This window comes from Salmo salar, chromosome ssa06 (genome assembly GCF_905237065.1).
Source record: "Salmo salar chromosome ssa06, Ssal_v3.1, whole genome shotgun sequence".
NCBI classification, from domain to species: domain Eukaryota; kingdom Metazoa; phylum Chordata; class Actinopteri; order Salmoniformes; family Salmonidae; genus Salmo; species Salmo salar.
The window spans coordinates 48,918,023-48,934,067 of NC_059447.1; the positions used below are offsets into that span (position 1 = coordinate 48,918,023).

At 41.7% G+C, this 16,045-nt stretch overlaps 2 protein-coding genes across 5 annotated transcripts; one reads left to right on the forward strand and one right to left on the reverse strand.

The window, feature by feature from the left end:
- Window positions 1–1,121: 1,121 nt before the first annotated feature.
- Window positions 1,122–6,124, forward strand: LOC106607575 (zinc finger CCHC domain-containing protein 10). Of its 3 annotated transcripts, none has more exons than XR_006770266.1 (7): window positions 1,122–1,906; window positions 2,256–2,520; window positions 2,589–2,755; window positions 2,898–2,959; window positions 3,076–3,171; window positions 3,279–3,371; window positions 5,115–6,124. XR_006770266.1 is itself a non-coding variant. In XM_014204646.2 (7 exons), exons 1-7 carry the CDS (start codon window positions 1,904–1,906, stop codon window positions 5,163–5,165), a joined length of 738 nt encoding a protein of 245 aa, XP_014060121.1. In that variant the 5' UTR covers window positions 1,122–1,903; the 3' UTR covers window positions 5,166–6,124. The 3 variants fall into 3 exon arrangements, 2 of the variants coding, with proteins under 2 accessions (XP_014060121.1, XP_014060122.1); XM_014204646.2 differs by having other exon boundaries at window positions 2,618–2,755; window positions 5,085–6,124; XM_014204647.2 differs by having other exon boundaries at window positions 2,618–2,755.
- A 603-nt stretch (window positions 6,125–6,727) lies between these two features.
- Window positions 6,728–15,843, reverse strand: LOC106607576 (protein RD3-like). 2 transcript variants are annotated; one of them, XM_014204649.2, is made up of 3 exons: window positions 14,982–15,843; window positions 9,439–9,765; window positions 6,728–7,624 (listed from the first exon to the last, which is right to left on the reverse strand). In XM_014204649.2, the coding sequence occupies exons 2-3, from the start codon at window positions 9,729–9,731 to the stop codon at window positions 7,267–7,269; spliced, it is 651 nt and encodes a 216-aa protein (XP_014060124.1). In that variant the 5' UTR covers window positions 9,732–9,765; window positions 14,982–15,843; the 3' UTR covers window positions 6,728–7,266. The 2 variants fall into 2 exon arrangements, with proteins under 2 accessions (XP_014060124.1, XP_014060123.1); XM_014204648.2 differs by having other exon boundaries at window positions 9,439–9,760; window positions 14,982–15,841.
- Window positions 15,844–16,045: the final 202 nt, after the last annotated feature.

The following is a 16,045-nucleotide window of genomic DNA, read 5'->3' on the forward strand; positions in this document are numbered from 1 at the left end:
TGGCATTGCACATGGTGTTTTAAGGCTTGTGTGTGGCTGCTCGGCCATGGAAAAAACATTAATGAAGTTCCCGTCGAGCAGTTATTGTGCTGATGTTGCTTCCAGAGGCAGTTTGGAACTCGGTAGTGAGTGTTGCAACCGAGGACAGATGATTTTTACGCGCTACGCACTTCAGCACTTGGCGGTGATGTTCTGTGAGCTTGTGTGGCCTACCACTTTGCGGCTGAGCCGTTGTTGCACCTATATATTTCCACTTCACAATAACAGCACTTACAATTGACCAGGGAAGCTTCTAGCAGGGCAGAAATTTCACGAACTGACTTGTTGGAAAATTGGCATCCTATGACGTTGCCACGTTGAAAGTCACTGAGCTCTTCAGTACGGGCCATTGTACTTCCAATGTTTGTCTATGAAAATTGCATGGCTGTGTGCTCGATGTTATAAACCTATCAGCAATGGGTGGCTGAAATAGCCTAATCCACTCATTTGAAGGGGTGTCCACCTACTTTTGGCCATGTAGTGTAGCTAGATAAGTAGTGCATTTGGCTGATGTAGTAGCCTATGTGTGATTTAGATGTAATGCTTAGAACACCAGCAGGCAATACTTAAAAAAAAATGCTTGATATGACATAAACTTTTTTGTTACAGAAAATGAATATGTATTACATTTTTGTTAATGTATAAATATTTATACTGTAATTTATGAATATGGTTTCATACAATATCTTTGACATCAATCTTTGACATGATTCCATTGCATTATCACCATTAACATTCTTTTCACAATCAGAAAGTTGGGAGGCTAATAGAAGGCGTGATGGAGTGTTGTACATTTTCAAGGGCCAAGACCCATGCACTAAGTGTGCTTTCAAGACAATCGGAGCTCTAGAAAGATGCCAGAGTTCCGACGATGACCATTCAAAACGAATTTTCCCAGTCGGAGCTCGTTTTTTTCATAGTTTCCATTTGTGGTGAACTAATGCATCGTTCAAAACAACTGAGAACTCAGAACTGGGAACTCGGGCATTTCCGACTTCCGACTTCAGTGCGTTCAAAACAGCTGGGAACTCCAAAAAACGAGCTCCGATTGGGAAACATCGATTTGAACAGTCATCCAACTCTGAATTCCAACTCGGGAACTCTGGCCTCTTTCTAGATCTCCGACTTTCCAACTTGAAGATCACTGACGTCATGATTTGACCTCATATTTTTCCCGAGTTCCCAGTTGTTTTGAATACCGCAACACTGAAGTTGGAAGTCTGAGATTTCCGAGTTCTCAGTTCCCAGTTGTTTTTAACATGGCATAATGATTCTTCATCGTTTGATCACATACACCGCAATTTGTCAGTGGATGACACGTCCGATGACTTGGCACGCAACCATTGGTTGTTGCGTCTCCTCGCCTAGCTATGGAACGCGCTCCCAAATTCCATGATTTATTATGAGTTTCTTATTTTTAAGAAACTTATTTTTTGAGAAATATTAAATAGACTATGAGAGGTCAGGTTTGTTCTGTATGAGGAGCATCAAATATGTCACTGAATTATTTTGTGTATTCAGGACTCGTGTATCCTATTAGAGATAGGTATTTTCTCTCTTTTTGTTTGAATTATTACCTTGCTGCCAAGCCATCAAAAGCAAAAATAACGTGTCCGCAACGAGGTGTAAAAATGTTGTGGTGTTCCTTTAATAAAATAACGGTGCATTGTGGGATGTAAAATGGCTCCATGGTGTAGTCAGCAAACTAGCCAACTCTTACAGCCATAACGTTACATTTACAAATGAGTACCGTCGATGAAGCATTGCTATTAATTGCTGAATAGTAGTATAGAGAATATAGCTTTGAGAATCAACAACTTTTATTGCATTCATCTCTTTTTTTTTCGTCGAGACAACAGCCACCATGGTAAGTACCTAGCAAGCTAGCTACCTAGCCTTCTTCACTTCCGTTAACGTTATATGCAACTTGATATTATAGATGAGCGCTAACGTTAGCTAGCTAGCTAACTTGTCAATGCATTTAGTAAGCCACCTTGCCGAAATTCACCAGTGTCGATCAGATGGTTGACAACCGGAGAGAGTTATCGCCAACTGTATCCTAACGCCAATCTGCATGAACGGCTACGCTAACTAATTTAGCCTACTGATCTGCTCCTCTGTCTGGGTTTTTAAACTCGGACGAGCTTATGATAGAGGTTTGGGCTCACAATGCGAACAGACTTACAAGGCGTTCTCCTTTACTTTATTTTTGTTAGTCTGCCAATGTAGACAAAGTGAGAAGTCAGTCCAGCACAAGAAGAGATGATAGAAGAAGTACTGAGTCCTCCACAAGAAGAGATTACATTAGAAGAGATGACAAAGGAAGTACAGAGACTGCCAGAAGAAGAGATGACAAAAGAAATACTGAGACTGCCAGAAGAAGCGATGACAAAAGAAGTACTGAGACTGCCACAAGAAGAGATGACCGAAGAAGTACTGAGACCGCCATAAGAAGAGATGACAGAAGAACAACAAGTACAGGTAATTGAATGGTCTGTGGTGATAACTTATCAGCTGATATCACGTGTGTGTGCCTACCTTGAAGTCAGTCATGTGCTTCTGTATTTTTCTATTGAAGGGAAAGAAAAAATTAAAAGGAAAAGCCGCAGTAGATCGTCATCTTCCTCCTCATCCAGCTCATCCTCGTCATCGGGATCCTCTTCATCATCCTCATCCAGCTCCTCGTCTGGCAGTAGGAGTAGTTCGAGCAGCAGTGGTGAGTGTGCCAGTACATGTACCGTAGTTGTTAAGATGCAAATGTATCTGAAATATTGTCTATTTTATTTATATAAATATACAAATAGCAGTTAAAGCCTGATGAACAGTGTCTCAGTTAGATTTTGCAATCTCCTTTCTAGATTCCCACAGCAAGTCCAGAAAGAATTCTAAGAAAAGGAAAAAGGAAAAACAACTCAAAAAGGTAAATATTCATTCGTTTTCAGTAGCTACTTATTTTGTTGTAGTCTGTACCTTGTTTGATATCAAATGGTAATTTTAAGATATTTAAAATATGCTCTGTTTACACTGTTTTAATAGAAAGGGAAAAGGGAGAAAAAGCTTAAACGGAAGAAGGACAAGAAAATGAAGACGGAGGAGGAAAGCGCTGGACCTGGACCTATTCAGATATCCAAGGTAGAAAACATTTATGGGGCTATTTATCCTAAAGGAAGTGCGCTACAGCCATACCTGTAGTTTGAAGCTGTCTGAAAGCTGTCATTTTGAAATGAATTGTCTTTCAGTATTTAAAAGAGAGAAAGAGAAAAAGCAAGTTCAGCATGATTTCAGGAAAGAAGATAAAAATGAAATTGAAGAAGTCAAAGAAAGACAAGCTGGTGAGTATGCCATGACTGTTTTTACTTGCAATGATTGTGGTATGTGAAGGTTGTTTACCTACCTGAGTTGATTTCACTGATTCTAAGTCGACTCGCTCTTGATGCTAGAGTCTGCTAACGTATGTATGCATGTATGTATGTATGTATGCATGCATGCATGCATGCATGCATACATACAATACCAGTCAAAAGTTTGGACACCTACTCATTCATGGGTTCTTTATATTTACCATTTTCTACATTGTAGAATAGTAGTGAAGATATCAAAACTATGAAATAACACATATGGAATCATGTAGCAAGCAGAAAAGTGTTAAATCTAAAATTGATTTGTTTTTCAAAGTAGCCACCCTTTGCTTGACGTCAGCTTTGCACACTCTTGGCATTCTCTCAACCAGCTTCACCTGGATTGCTTTTCAAACTGTCTTGAAGGAGTTCCCACATATGCTGAGCACTTGTTGGCTGCTTTTCCTTCACTCTGCGGTCCAACTCATCCCAAACCATCTCAGTTGGGTGGAGGTTGGTTGATTGTGAAGGCCAGGTCATCTGATGCAGCACTCCATCACTCTCCTTCTTGGTGAAATAGCCCTTAGACAGCCTAGAGGTGTGTTGGGTCATTGTTGTGATAAAAATAAACGATAGTTCCACTAAGCGTAAACCAAATGGGATGGCGTATCGCTGCAGAATGCTGTGGTAGTCATGCTGGTTAACCTTGAATTCTAAATACATCACAGACAGTGTCACCAGCAAAGCACCATCACACCACCTCCTCCATGCTTGACGGTGGGAACCACACATGCGGAGATCATCCGTTCACCAACTCTGCATCTCACAAAGACATGGCGGTTGGAACCAAAAATGTCAAATTTGGACTCATCAAACCAAAGAACAGATTTCCACCGGTCTAATGTCCATTGCTTATGTTTCTTGGCCCCAGCAAGTCTCTTTTCTTCTTGGTGTCCTTTAGTAGTGGTTTCTTTGCAGAAATTTGACTATGAAGACCTGATTTCACGCAGCCTCCTCTAAACAGTTGATGTTGAGATGTCTGTTACTTGAACTCTGAAGCATTTATTTGGGCTCTAATTTCTGAGGCTGGTAACTCTAATGAACTTATCCTCTGCAGAGAAGGTAACTCTGGGTCTTCCTTTTCTGTGGCAATCCTCGTAAGAGCCAGTTTCATCAGTGGTTGATGGTTTTTGCGACTGCACTTGAAGAAACTTTCAAAGTTCTTGACAGTTTCCTGATTGACTGACCTTCATGTCTTAAAGTAATGATGGACTGTTGTTTCTCTTTGCTTATTTGAGCTGTTCTTGCCATAATATGGACTTGGTCTTTTACCAAATAGGGCTATCTTCTGTATACCACCCCTACCTTGTCACGACACAACTGATTGGCTCAAATGCATTAAGAAGGAAAGCAATTCCACAAATTAACTTTTAACAAGGCACACCTGTTAATTAAAATGCATTCCAGGTGACTACCTCATGAAGCTGGTTGAGAGAATGCCAAGTGTGTGCAAAGCTGTCATCAAGGCAAATGGTGGCTACTTTGGAAAATCTCAAATATAATTTATTTATTAACACTTGTTTTGGTTACTACATGATTCCGTATGTGTTATTTCATAGTTTTGATGTCTTCACTATTATTTTACAATGTAGATAATAGTAAAAATAAAGAAAAACCCTTGAATGAGTAGGTGTCAACTTTTGACAGATTTTTGTGTGTGTTTATTGTTTTCAACAGAGAGACAAGAATCGCGCAGAACTGCTTGAATTCCTCAACTCCACGTTGTAATGCATGGACCGTCACCGTTAGTTGCGTTCCAGAATCTTCCACTTTTTTCCAGAACAGAACTCAGGGAAAGAACCCATGTGATAAAGCTCTGAAAGAAAATCAATTTTTAGGTTTGTTATTATCACAGGAAGAGATTGGGGATATGGCCTAGGTTGTTTGAAAATGTCAGTAAAAGCCATGTCTCTGAATTTGACTTGTATCTCTTGTAGAAAAAATGTGCTTTCACTTGGTTGCCGGCGCCTTTCTGCAGACTATTTGTAACGGATGTCTGTATTTTGATTTTTAGAACTGTAATTTTTACTATAATATTGAAGGAGCCAGTCGCTGACTTTTTGTCTGTATGTTTGCTAAGTAAGATAGTGTTGATGTGGTGGAATTTACTGTCATCCGCAAAGATCTTAGTGATGAACAACCTACCCGAGTTCAAATTGTATTTGTTTTCTTTGGGATTGATCAAAGGTGTAATCTGCTGTTGCTAAATCAATTTTTAGATTTAAATGAATGATATACCCATTTATTCTCGAAGAATATAACTTACAGATGCCTAACTGTCGTACCCCACCAGGACCCAAAATATAAGCTTGTTTTAAATGTAAACAAACACTATATAGCCTTAAAACATAGTTTTAACCATTTGGATGTCATGGATGGTAAGTCCTTGTTTTCATAGCTCTGTCCATGAGTTTAAGAGTTGTCCAATTCCTCCAGCCCCATAGCTGAGCTATGTACCTAATCAATGGTGGGGTGTCTGCTTTGTTATTGTTTCGAACTGCAGATTTCCCCCTTTAAGCATGCCTGGCACAATGGAACAAAGGAAAAGTGCCAACTCTCCATTTTTCACTCCAGGCAGGCTCAAAGTATTTGAAATCAAATACTATTTGAACCCAGATGTGATGAACAAAGAGATTTGTGTAAGCTTCATTGTAGTGTAATCTGTCAAATAAAACAACAGTCTGGCATTGCATTGTTTGATTATCTATGTTTTAAAGAACGGCCAAAACTGTCCTTCAGCTAACTCTTGGCCGTATCCCCTGGAATTTTATTTCTTGAATGGTTGGTGTTTAAGACATCTATATTTGATATATTAAATATCAGAGAGTCGTCTATAGAATGTACAAATCTGAGACCCGTAACTGGATGTCATCCCATGTAATACTATATAAATCAAATGTATTTTGGATGAGCGTTATATTTTGTGAAGGCAACTTGATTTGTGACAGTCCACCCAATACAACAGCTCTTTTCTCAACAGCAATAAACTGCTGCTGTTATACTCTACAGTAGTGATGTGCAATGTTCCGATACAAAATCCATTCCCTTTGTGTGTGAATTATTGCTGCCATTGTGAAACTGTTGTGAGACAATTTTCTTGGACACAGTAAATAGCCCAGGCTCCTGGATATTAGTTGCTATGCAATAAAACAGTGCCTATATACTTACCACTTAGAAAATGTGGATTTTCTGCTTTTCTCTTGAGAAAATGCAATAAGAAGGTGATGGGCTTTCAAAATATTTGCACAGAAATAAGTCAATAGCAATAAAGTAAGACTGACAACACAGACGTGAATCAAGATGCCCTGTATTCCAACTGTAAAGAATTAGATCGATACAATTTCATGCTAAACATAGTGTAATAGAGCAGTCAGTGATAATTATTTCTTTAGCTATAAAACGGTCTAAAGATGTTTTTAGTATCACTTCCCTTTTACAGTTCTAAAAATGTCACAGAACTTCTTGTTAATTGCTTTTAATTTAAGTCTCATTGGTTAATTTGTTTTAAGTATAAATAGTTACCAAGTATTAAGTTGAAAAGGCACTGAAAATGTCTAATTTACCAGACAAAGATTTCAATAACACTACAGCAAATAAGGTGTCTGACAATCTCATTGTGAAATATTCTAAGCATAGCTCCCCAGTCAAAAGCATTCAATAGGGATGAACCCATACTGCCAAATGAGAGGATGGGAGAGATGTCTCCTATTTCTCCCCATTCTTGTGCAAAGCAGACTGGGCAGGTTCCGGGGGGATTATTATAGGCTACATCTCACTAGCTTCTCTCCATCCCCCACTGAACCACAACACTGTCTTGTGGATCCCCAGCTCAGATGGCCTTGGTAGTGTAAAGCCCTTTGTGTCTGAAGTCAGGCATGCTCCTAACCCTCTGGGCCCTGTCAGCCCTCTCTTCCAGTGCCTTCTCCACGTCTTCTGAGACCGTCTTCAGCTCGCCCTCCCCCCTGGTCGAGGTCAGGCCCACGGTGCTGCCAAAGGGGTTGATTTTGATGCGCGACTTGAAGTTCATGAGAGACATGCTCATGGCCCGCTTGTTGTTCCACTGGCGCGAGAGCCGCTGTGCCTCCTGCTCCTCCCTCAGGCGGTCCAGGGCCTCAAGGATGACAGAGCGGAAAAGGGCCGACACCTCCTGCATCTCTGGCTCGTTCTCAGTCACCACCTGGCGGAACCTGGACGTCAGGTAGGGAAAAGGGAAAGAGAGAGAAGTCACATCAGTCTCAGCTGGCCAGGGTTCAAATCCGGGTATCTTGCACACCACAATACTTTTTAAGCCCACTGAGCTAAAGCCTAGGCATTGATACAAGGAGCCAACACAAGTCTTCAGGTCTCAGGCACTCATCACGCGAGCATGCTGCCCAACCACCCCCAATACACATGCATCTGGATTGATGGATGTTTCATCTGTGGATTTTAAAATGGTACAAACCAAGAGACCTTTAGCCACCCGCTATAATCAATAGCTTTGTTTCACTTTGCCTGGTTATAGTTTCAGGGGAAAAACTGTGCGCATCCACTTTTACTAATGGAGGGGTCAAAGGAGCGTACATTTGAAACGTGTGGGAAGGGGATGAGCGCGGGCTATTCCACTCACCAGCTTATACCATTCTCACTGTACCACCACAACATGTGCTATCACTAATGCACTAGAAAAACATTTCATCCAAAAAATACTATTATATAGGTAACTGCCAAAATAAAGGAAACACCAACAATAAGTGTTTTAGTAGGGTGGTAATAGGGCGTTAGGCCACCACGAGCCGCCAGATAAGCTTCAATGCGCCTTGGCATAGAAGTGTCTGGAACTCTATTGAGGGATGCGACACCATTCTTCAACGAGAAATTCCATCATTTGCTGTTTTGTTGATGGTGGTGGAATGCTTTCTCAGGCACAGCTCCAGAATCTCCCATAATTGTTCAATTGGGTTGAGATCTGGTGACTGAGACACATGCACACACAAACACACACCCTTTAAACCCCTTATGCTACTTTGCGACCCATCTTTCAAAGTCATTGAGATCTCTTCTTCTAGCCATGGAAGCCAAAATAATGGGCAACTGGGCATTTTTATACATGACTATAAGCATGATGGGATGTTAATTCCTTAATAAACTCAGAAAACCACACCTGTATTGAAGCATGTGCTTCCATATACTTTGCATCCCGAATTTACTAAAGTGTTTCCTTTATTTTGGCAGACCTGTATATCGGAAGAGATTCTCTCTGCTTTTCCCTATGCTTTTGTGACATCAGTGCTCTCGAGTCCCTTGCCCATCAGCCAGTAGAGCAGGTAGATAGCTAATGATGGCCCCTCTGTCTGCATGAACAGCAGAGCAGGGGGAGAGACAGGAAGGCCTGCCAACTAAAGCCACTTACTCCCCTCAAGACAAGGCTGATAAGTTCTTAGGATGCCTTTAAATAGACCAGCCCCCACCGGCCCTTTACTCCTGTTGATTTGGCCGATTGGCCTCCAGTGTTTTCTGTTCTCTCCACCAACTCACTCTCTCTCTGCTTTTTCAATATTAATGTTGGTAAATTTTCTCTCAACAGAAGGAAAATCACCATCAAATATCTTAACTCTATCTCAACAGCTACTGTACGTTATACTGCACGTCATATATTTTTCACAATGGTCCAGGAATAATGATCATCTGCACATGTATAAAACCAGTGGGAGTTGATTTCCCAATTTGAACTGTTTTGTGCTGAGTAGGGCAGTGTTAATTTGGCATCAAATGGACTAAAACAGGATGGGACTACCTAGAGTTGTTAAATAAGAAATGCTCACTTCAGTTTTCCATTGCATGCCCTACTGAACACAACTTTGGTCAGAGGGTTGGTTCAGGGAGTAAGAGGGTAATCGATCATGAGAACACCATCGAATCAATGGGGGTCAAGGGTTGGATAGATAACTTGACCAGAAGGCCAGTGTAGATTTTGGGGTTAAGTAAAGAAACAACTAAGGTCAAGACAAGGGTTCTTCACCTCAGTATGACGGTTCCACAGTAGGATGGATGCACCTTGGAGCACAGGTCCTCCAGGCCCAGCCTCTCGCCAGCCGACACATCGTATGTGTTGCGTGGCGTGTTGACCAGCCAGGTGTAGTCCACGCCTGTCTGAAGGCGCCGATACTCGTTGTCCCTCTCACGCTGCATCCTCTCTGCCTCCTTCAGCTGCCAGCTGAGCTCTAGCATCAGGGTGTCTGTGACCACGTCAGATGGGTCCCGCCGTGGACTCCGGTAGTTCGGCTCGCCGCTCCAACTGAACCACGAGGCCATCACCGCTGTCGCCTTGTCCCCCTTTTACCCTGTGCTTGCATGGGAGGAACCAGAGCGTAAGAAGAGAACATGGCGTGATTCAGTACATGGCATACAGTGTATTTGGGAAGTATTCAGACCCCTTGACTTTTTCCACATTTTGTTACGTTTCAGCCTTATTCTAAAATGTATGAAAAAAAAATGGAAATGTCATTAATCTACACACGATACTCCGTAATGACAAAGCGAAAACAGAAATACCTTATATAAATAAGTATTCAGACTCTTTGCTATAAGACTTGAAATTGTGCTCAGGTGCATCCTGTTTCCATTGATCATCCTTGAGATGTTTCTACAACTTGGTTGAAGTCCACCTGTGGTAAATTCAATTGATTGTACATGATTTGAAAAGGCACACACATTTCTATATAAGGTCCCACAGTTGACAGTGCATGTCAGAGCTAAAACCAAGCCATGAGGTCAAAGGAATTGTCCGTAGACCTCCGAGACAGGATTGTGTCGAGGCACAGTTCTGGGGAAGGGTACCAGAACATTTCTGCAGCATTGAAGGACCCCAAGAACACAGTGGCCCCCATCATTCTTAAATGGAAGAAGTTTGGAATCACCAAGACTCTTCCTAGAGCTGGCTGCCCGGCCAAACTGAGCAATCGGGGGAGAAGGCCCTGACAGAAGGCTCTGACAGAGCTCCAGAGTTCCTCTGTGGAGATGGGAGAACCTTCCAGAAGGACAGCCATCTTTGCAGCACCCCACCAATCAGGCCTTTATGGTAGAGTGGCCAGACAGAAGCCACTCCTCAGTAAAAGGCACATGACAGCCTGCATGGAGTTTGCCAAAAGGCACCTAAAGGACTCTCAGACCATGAGAAACAAGATGGTCTGGTCTGATGAAACCAAGATTGAACGCTTAGGTGCAAATGCCAAGCGCTATGTCTGGAGGAAACCTGGCATCATCCCTACGGTGAAGCATGGTGGTGGCAGCATCATGCCGTGGGGATGTTTTTCAGCGGCAGGGACTATTAGACAGTCAGAATTGAGGGAAAGACGAACGGAGCAAAGTACAGAGATCCTTGATGAAATCCTGCTCTGGAGCGTTCAGGACCTCAGACTGGGGCGAAGGTTCACCTTTCAACAGGACAACGACCCTAAGCACACAGCCAAGACAACGCAGGAGTGGCTTCGGGACAAGTCTCTGAATGTCCTTGAGTGGCCCAGCCAGAGTCCGGACTTGAACCCGATCGAACATCTCTGGAGACCTGAAAATAGCTGTGCAGCGACGCTCCCCATCCAACCTGACAGAGCTTGTGAGGATATGCAGAGAAAAATGGGAGAAACTCCCCAAATACAGGTATGCCTAGCTTGTAACGTCATACCCAAGAAGACTTGAGACTGTAATCGCTGCTAAAGGTGCTTCAACAAAGTACTGTCTAAAGGGTTTGAATACTTATGTAAATGTGATATTTCCGTTTTTTTTTTGTTTTTTTTTTATAAATTAGCAAAAATGTCTCAAATCAGTTTTTGCTTTGTCATTATGATGTATTGTGTGTAGATTGATGAGGTTAAAAAACACTTTTTTACAATTTAGAATAAGGCTATAATGTAAAAACATTTTGACAGAGTCAAGGGGCTTGAATACTTTCTGAATGCACTGTAATTCTTTGCCCCCTCACCAAAAGAAAAGTATACTGCGTTTGCTACGTTGTGGTATGGATTGTTTGTCTGAAAGGGTTGCTTTTGTGCAATGACGTTTTCTCAGTATACTATATCTTTGATGAACCAGGTCAACTAAATGGAAATGGCACTGTACTAAAATACATTGCATCATTTTAATCTTAATCTTATAATCTTACATTTTGTATAAGAGAGGATTGTTAGTAATTTCATGATATCTTTGGATGGATTGGGTGAATGTCTAGATAGTCTGTTTAGCCTAGGTTGCAATCACATCAATGTAACCCATGGGAGGTACAGGTACTGTGTGTACCTCGCTAGCTAATGGCGGTTTTTCGAGGCTGTCTCCCCCGGACAGGCTGTTATCACAGATAAAAAAATATCCCCAAAGGGGAACAACACAGAGATAGTTGTCTCTCACACGCACACACTCCTGTTATTTAGGTGTCTGTACAAGCCAAATCCCATAATATCCCTTCACATCCACTATCATTGTGTTTGTGTTCCAAATGGCACCCTATTCCCTACATAGTGCACTACTTCATGGATCAATCACAACTAAAGTTGCTTACTTCCAATTCATGTCAAACTCTTCAGGGTTGCCATGTTCATTAAAACTGAGGAGGCCGGGTTATACATTTGTACAATGAAAATACATAAGGTATTGTTTGTTATACGCATAATTAATCGAAAGATAATGAATTTAGCCATCAGTGCTACTTCAAAAAAAGTATGTGCACTGAGTTGGCTTAATATTTTCTTCTAATTTTTTGGGGGGGGATTTTGATAACAACGTATATTTTGTATGTTTGTGTTGGTTTTGTATTGTAAATCATGTAGATTAAGAGTGTGTTTACAAACATATGCTTCAGGGGCGTATTGGACAGAGAGAGACAGCATGAGATAAATCCAATTATGTACACTGAACAAAAATATAAACGCAACATGTAAAGTGTTGGTCCCATATCTCATGAGCTGAAATAAAAGATCCCAGAAGTTTTCCATTCGCACAAAAAGCTTATTTCTCTCAAATTCTGTGCACACATTTGTTTACATCCGTGATGGCGAGCATTTCTCCTTTGCCAAGATAATCCATTCACCTGACAGGTGTGGCATATAAAGAAGCTGATTACACAGAATGATCCTTTAACAGGTGCACCATGTGCTGGAGACAATAAAAGGCCATTTTAAAATGTGCAGTTTTGTCACACAACACAATGCCACAGATGTCTCAAGTTTTGAGGGAGTGTGCAATTGACATGGTGACTGCAGGAATGTCCACCAGAGCTGTTGCCAGAGAATTCAATGTTAATTTCTCTACCATAAGCCGCCTCGAGCGTCATTATAGAGAATTAGGCAGTTACGTCCAACCGGTCTCACAACCGCAGACCACGTATGTGGTGTCGTGTGGGCTAGTGGTTTGCTGATGTCAACAATGTGAACAGAGTGGTGGCGGTGGGGTTATGGTATGGGCAGTCATAAGCTATGGACAGACAACAAATACAATTGCATTTTATCGATGGCAGTTTGAATGCACAGATCTACTGTGACGAGATTCTGAGGCCCATTGTCGTGCCATTCATCCGCCGGCATCACTTCATGGTTTAGCATGATAATGCCCAGCCCCATGTCGCAAGGATCTATACATAATTCCTGGAAGGTGAAAATGCCCCAGTTCTTCCATGGCCTGCATACACACCAGACATGTCACCCATTGAGCATGTTTGGGATGCTCTGGATCGACATGTACGACAGCATGTTATCCAACAGCATGTTATCCAACAATATCCAGGAACTTCGCACAGCCATTGAAGTGTGGGACAACATACCACAGGCCACAATCAACAGCCTGATCAACTCTCTGCGAAGGAGATGTGTCGCGCTGCATGAGGCGAATGGTGGTCACACCAGATGACTGGTTTTCTGACAGATGCATATCTGTATTCCTATATCTATGTGAAATCCATAGATCAAATCAAATCAAATGTATTTATATAGCCCTTCTTACATCAGCTGATATCTCAAAGTGCTGAACAGAAACCCAGCCTAAAACCCCAAACAGCAAGCACTGCAGGTGTAGAAGCACAGTGGCTAGGAAAAACTCCCTAGAAAGGCCAAAACCTAGGAAGAAACCTAGAGAGGAACCAGGCTATGAGGGGTGGCCAGTCCTCTTCTGGCTGTGCCGGGTGGAGATTATAACAGCCCATGGCCAAGATGTTCAAATGTTCATAAATGACCAGCGTGGTCAAATAATAATAATCATAGTAGTTGTCGAGGGTGCAACAAGTCAGTAACACAAGAGTAAGTGTCAGTTGGCTTTTTCATAGCCGATCTTTGAGAGTATCTCTACCGCTCCTGCTGTCTCTAGAGAGTTGAAAACAGCAGGTCTGGGACAGGTAGCACGTCCGGTGAACAGGTCAGGGTTCCAGCAGGTCTGGGACAGCAGGTCTGGGACACGTAGCACATCCGGTGAACAGGTCCTAATGAATTTATTTCAATTGACTGATTTACTTATATGAACTGTAACTAAGTAAAATCTTTGAAATTGCTGCATTTTGCATTTATATTTCTGTTCCTTATATATAAACCCTGGATTACTGATGCTATGTATTGGCCATTGAGAGGCTTTGAAGCCACCGGTTGACCATATTGGCACTCCCCAGTAGGAACAGTCCTCCATAGGAATGAATGGAATTTTACAGTATTTCAATCAAAGTATTTTTGTTGTTGTAGTGGGGACAGTAATATTAGTCATCTCAAAAAATTATACTTTAAGGAAAATGTTTTTATATATTTAAAAAAGATATATTTGTATGTTTAGCTCACATAATATAATTTAATTTAAAGGTGCAATATGCAGAAATCGTTCTGCCATTTCCTAGTTGCTAAAGTTTGAATAGTTCACCTTATTTCAATTTATGTGACAAAACAAGTAGTCACTGCGTAGAGAATCATTGTACCATCTAAACTGCTGTGAAATATATTTTCCATAACCACAAATATTGTATTTTCAGTTGTTTGAAGCTGGTGTACAAAACCAAAAGTAAAATACTAAAAAGCGAAACATACGAATGAGAAGCATAGAAATAGCACACATAGAACATATCTACCTGGTGCTTACATGCCTAATTCGTCTTGACCTTTACACTCATAAGATCTGATCAAAATCGGTTCACAATGTCTCTTTTAATCATCTACACCTGTCTGAAAATGTGGGCACTCTCAGAATGTGAACATGATCCGGACACAGGTTGCATGTCAGCACCAGCTATAAACACGGCTAATAATGTACTAATTAGCTCAAACACATGGAATTTTCTAGTTAATTGGCTTGCCTGTTATTTAATTGTCATGCAAAAGTAGGTAGGTGTTATTAGATTTAAGGTTAAAGATGTTCTCGTCTAATGTATAGTGCTTCTTTCTCAGACAGGAAATTCACACAACATTTATGTGACTATATTTCCCACTTTTAACACCCTGACTACCAGAAATCTCACTTGACACACAGTATTGTAGTCCATAGTGCTACTACAAATTTCTCCTTGAACTAAAACAAAGCATTGTATGAATAAACACTGCTTACCTGAACTCTTGTTAGTCTCGGGACCTATAGCAGGAAGTGAATTCACAGTGGAGTGTATATATGATAAGTCCTTGGACCAAAAGACAGATGTAGAGAGAGAGATAAATGTTGGTGAAAGACGTATTTCTGTCGGTCGCACGGGACTCTGATACTTCACAAGCAGGAGGGGGATTATCTGAGCACACACACTCTTAATCGGTCTTATACAGTAACACACACACACACACACACACACACACACACACACACACACACACACACACACACACACACACACACACACACACACACACACACACACACACACACACACACACACACACCTACCTCCCGGGAAGCCTGGCCTGTTGTTTCTTGTTCCAGGAGGTTGGGGGCACTGTCTCAAAGGGAAACAGCGGATCACAGCTCCTGATGAGGTGCTTGATGAAGCCTCTTATGACTCCCTGTTGCCATAGCGATGCTCCTAAGCCTATTTGGCCTCAATAAGCTCTATCAGCTGAGAGGGAGGCAGAGAGATAAAAGGAGGGGGGAAGAGAGAGAGATGACATGACAAGACAGCTTACTGATGGGTCGACCCAGATGCCTTTTAATAGCCCCTCGGAAGACTACAGTGCCCATTTCTGGCACTGGTAATTACTGATAATATGTTTACATTACTTATTTTATTAATCTCCACCATTTTATAAGTCAGAACAAAAAAAAAGACAGTTAGGCTACTGAGGCTTCTCTGAATATACGCCTCTCTGGCTCTTTCCAGTGGTTGGCTGCATCATTACAATACAAAAAAATCAGCTCATTGCTATGTCAGGTAAAAGGGGCTGTCCTTAGAAAAGCTGCTCTCAGTGGACTTGATTGGGACACAGACATCGCTGGATTCCTATTTTTTTAACCTTTATTTAACTAGGCAAGTCAGTTAAGAACAAAAGCTTATGTACAATGACAGCCTACCCCGGCCAAGCCCTAACCTGGACAATGCTGGGCCAGTTGTGCGCCGACCTATGGGACTCCCAATCACGGCCGGTTGTGATACAGCTTGGAATCAAACCAGGTCTGTAGTGACACCT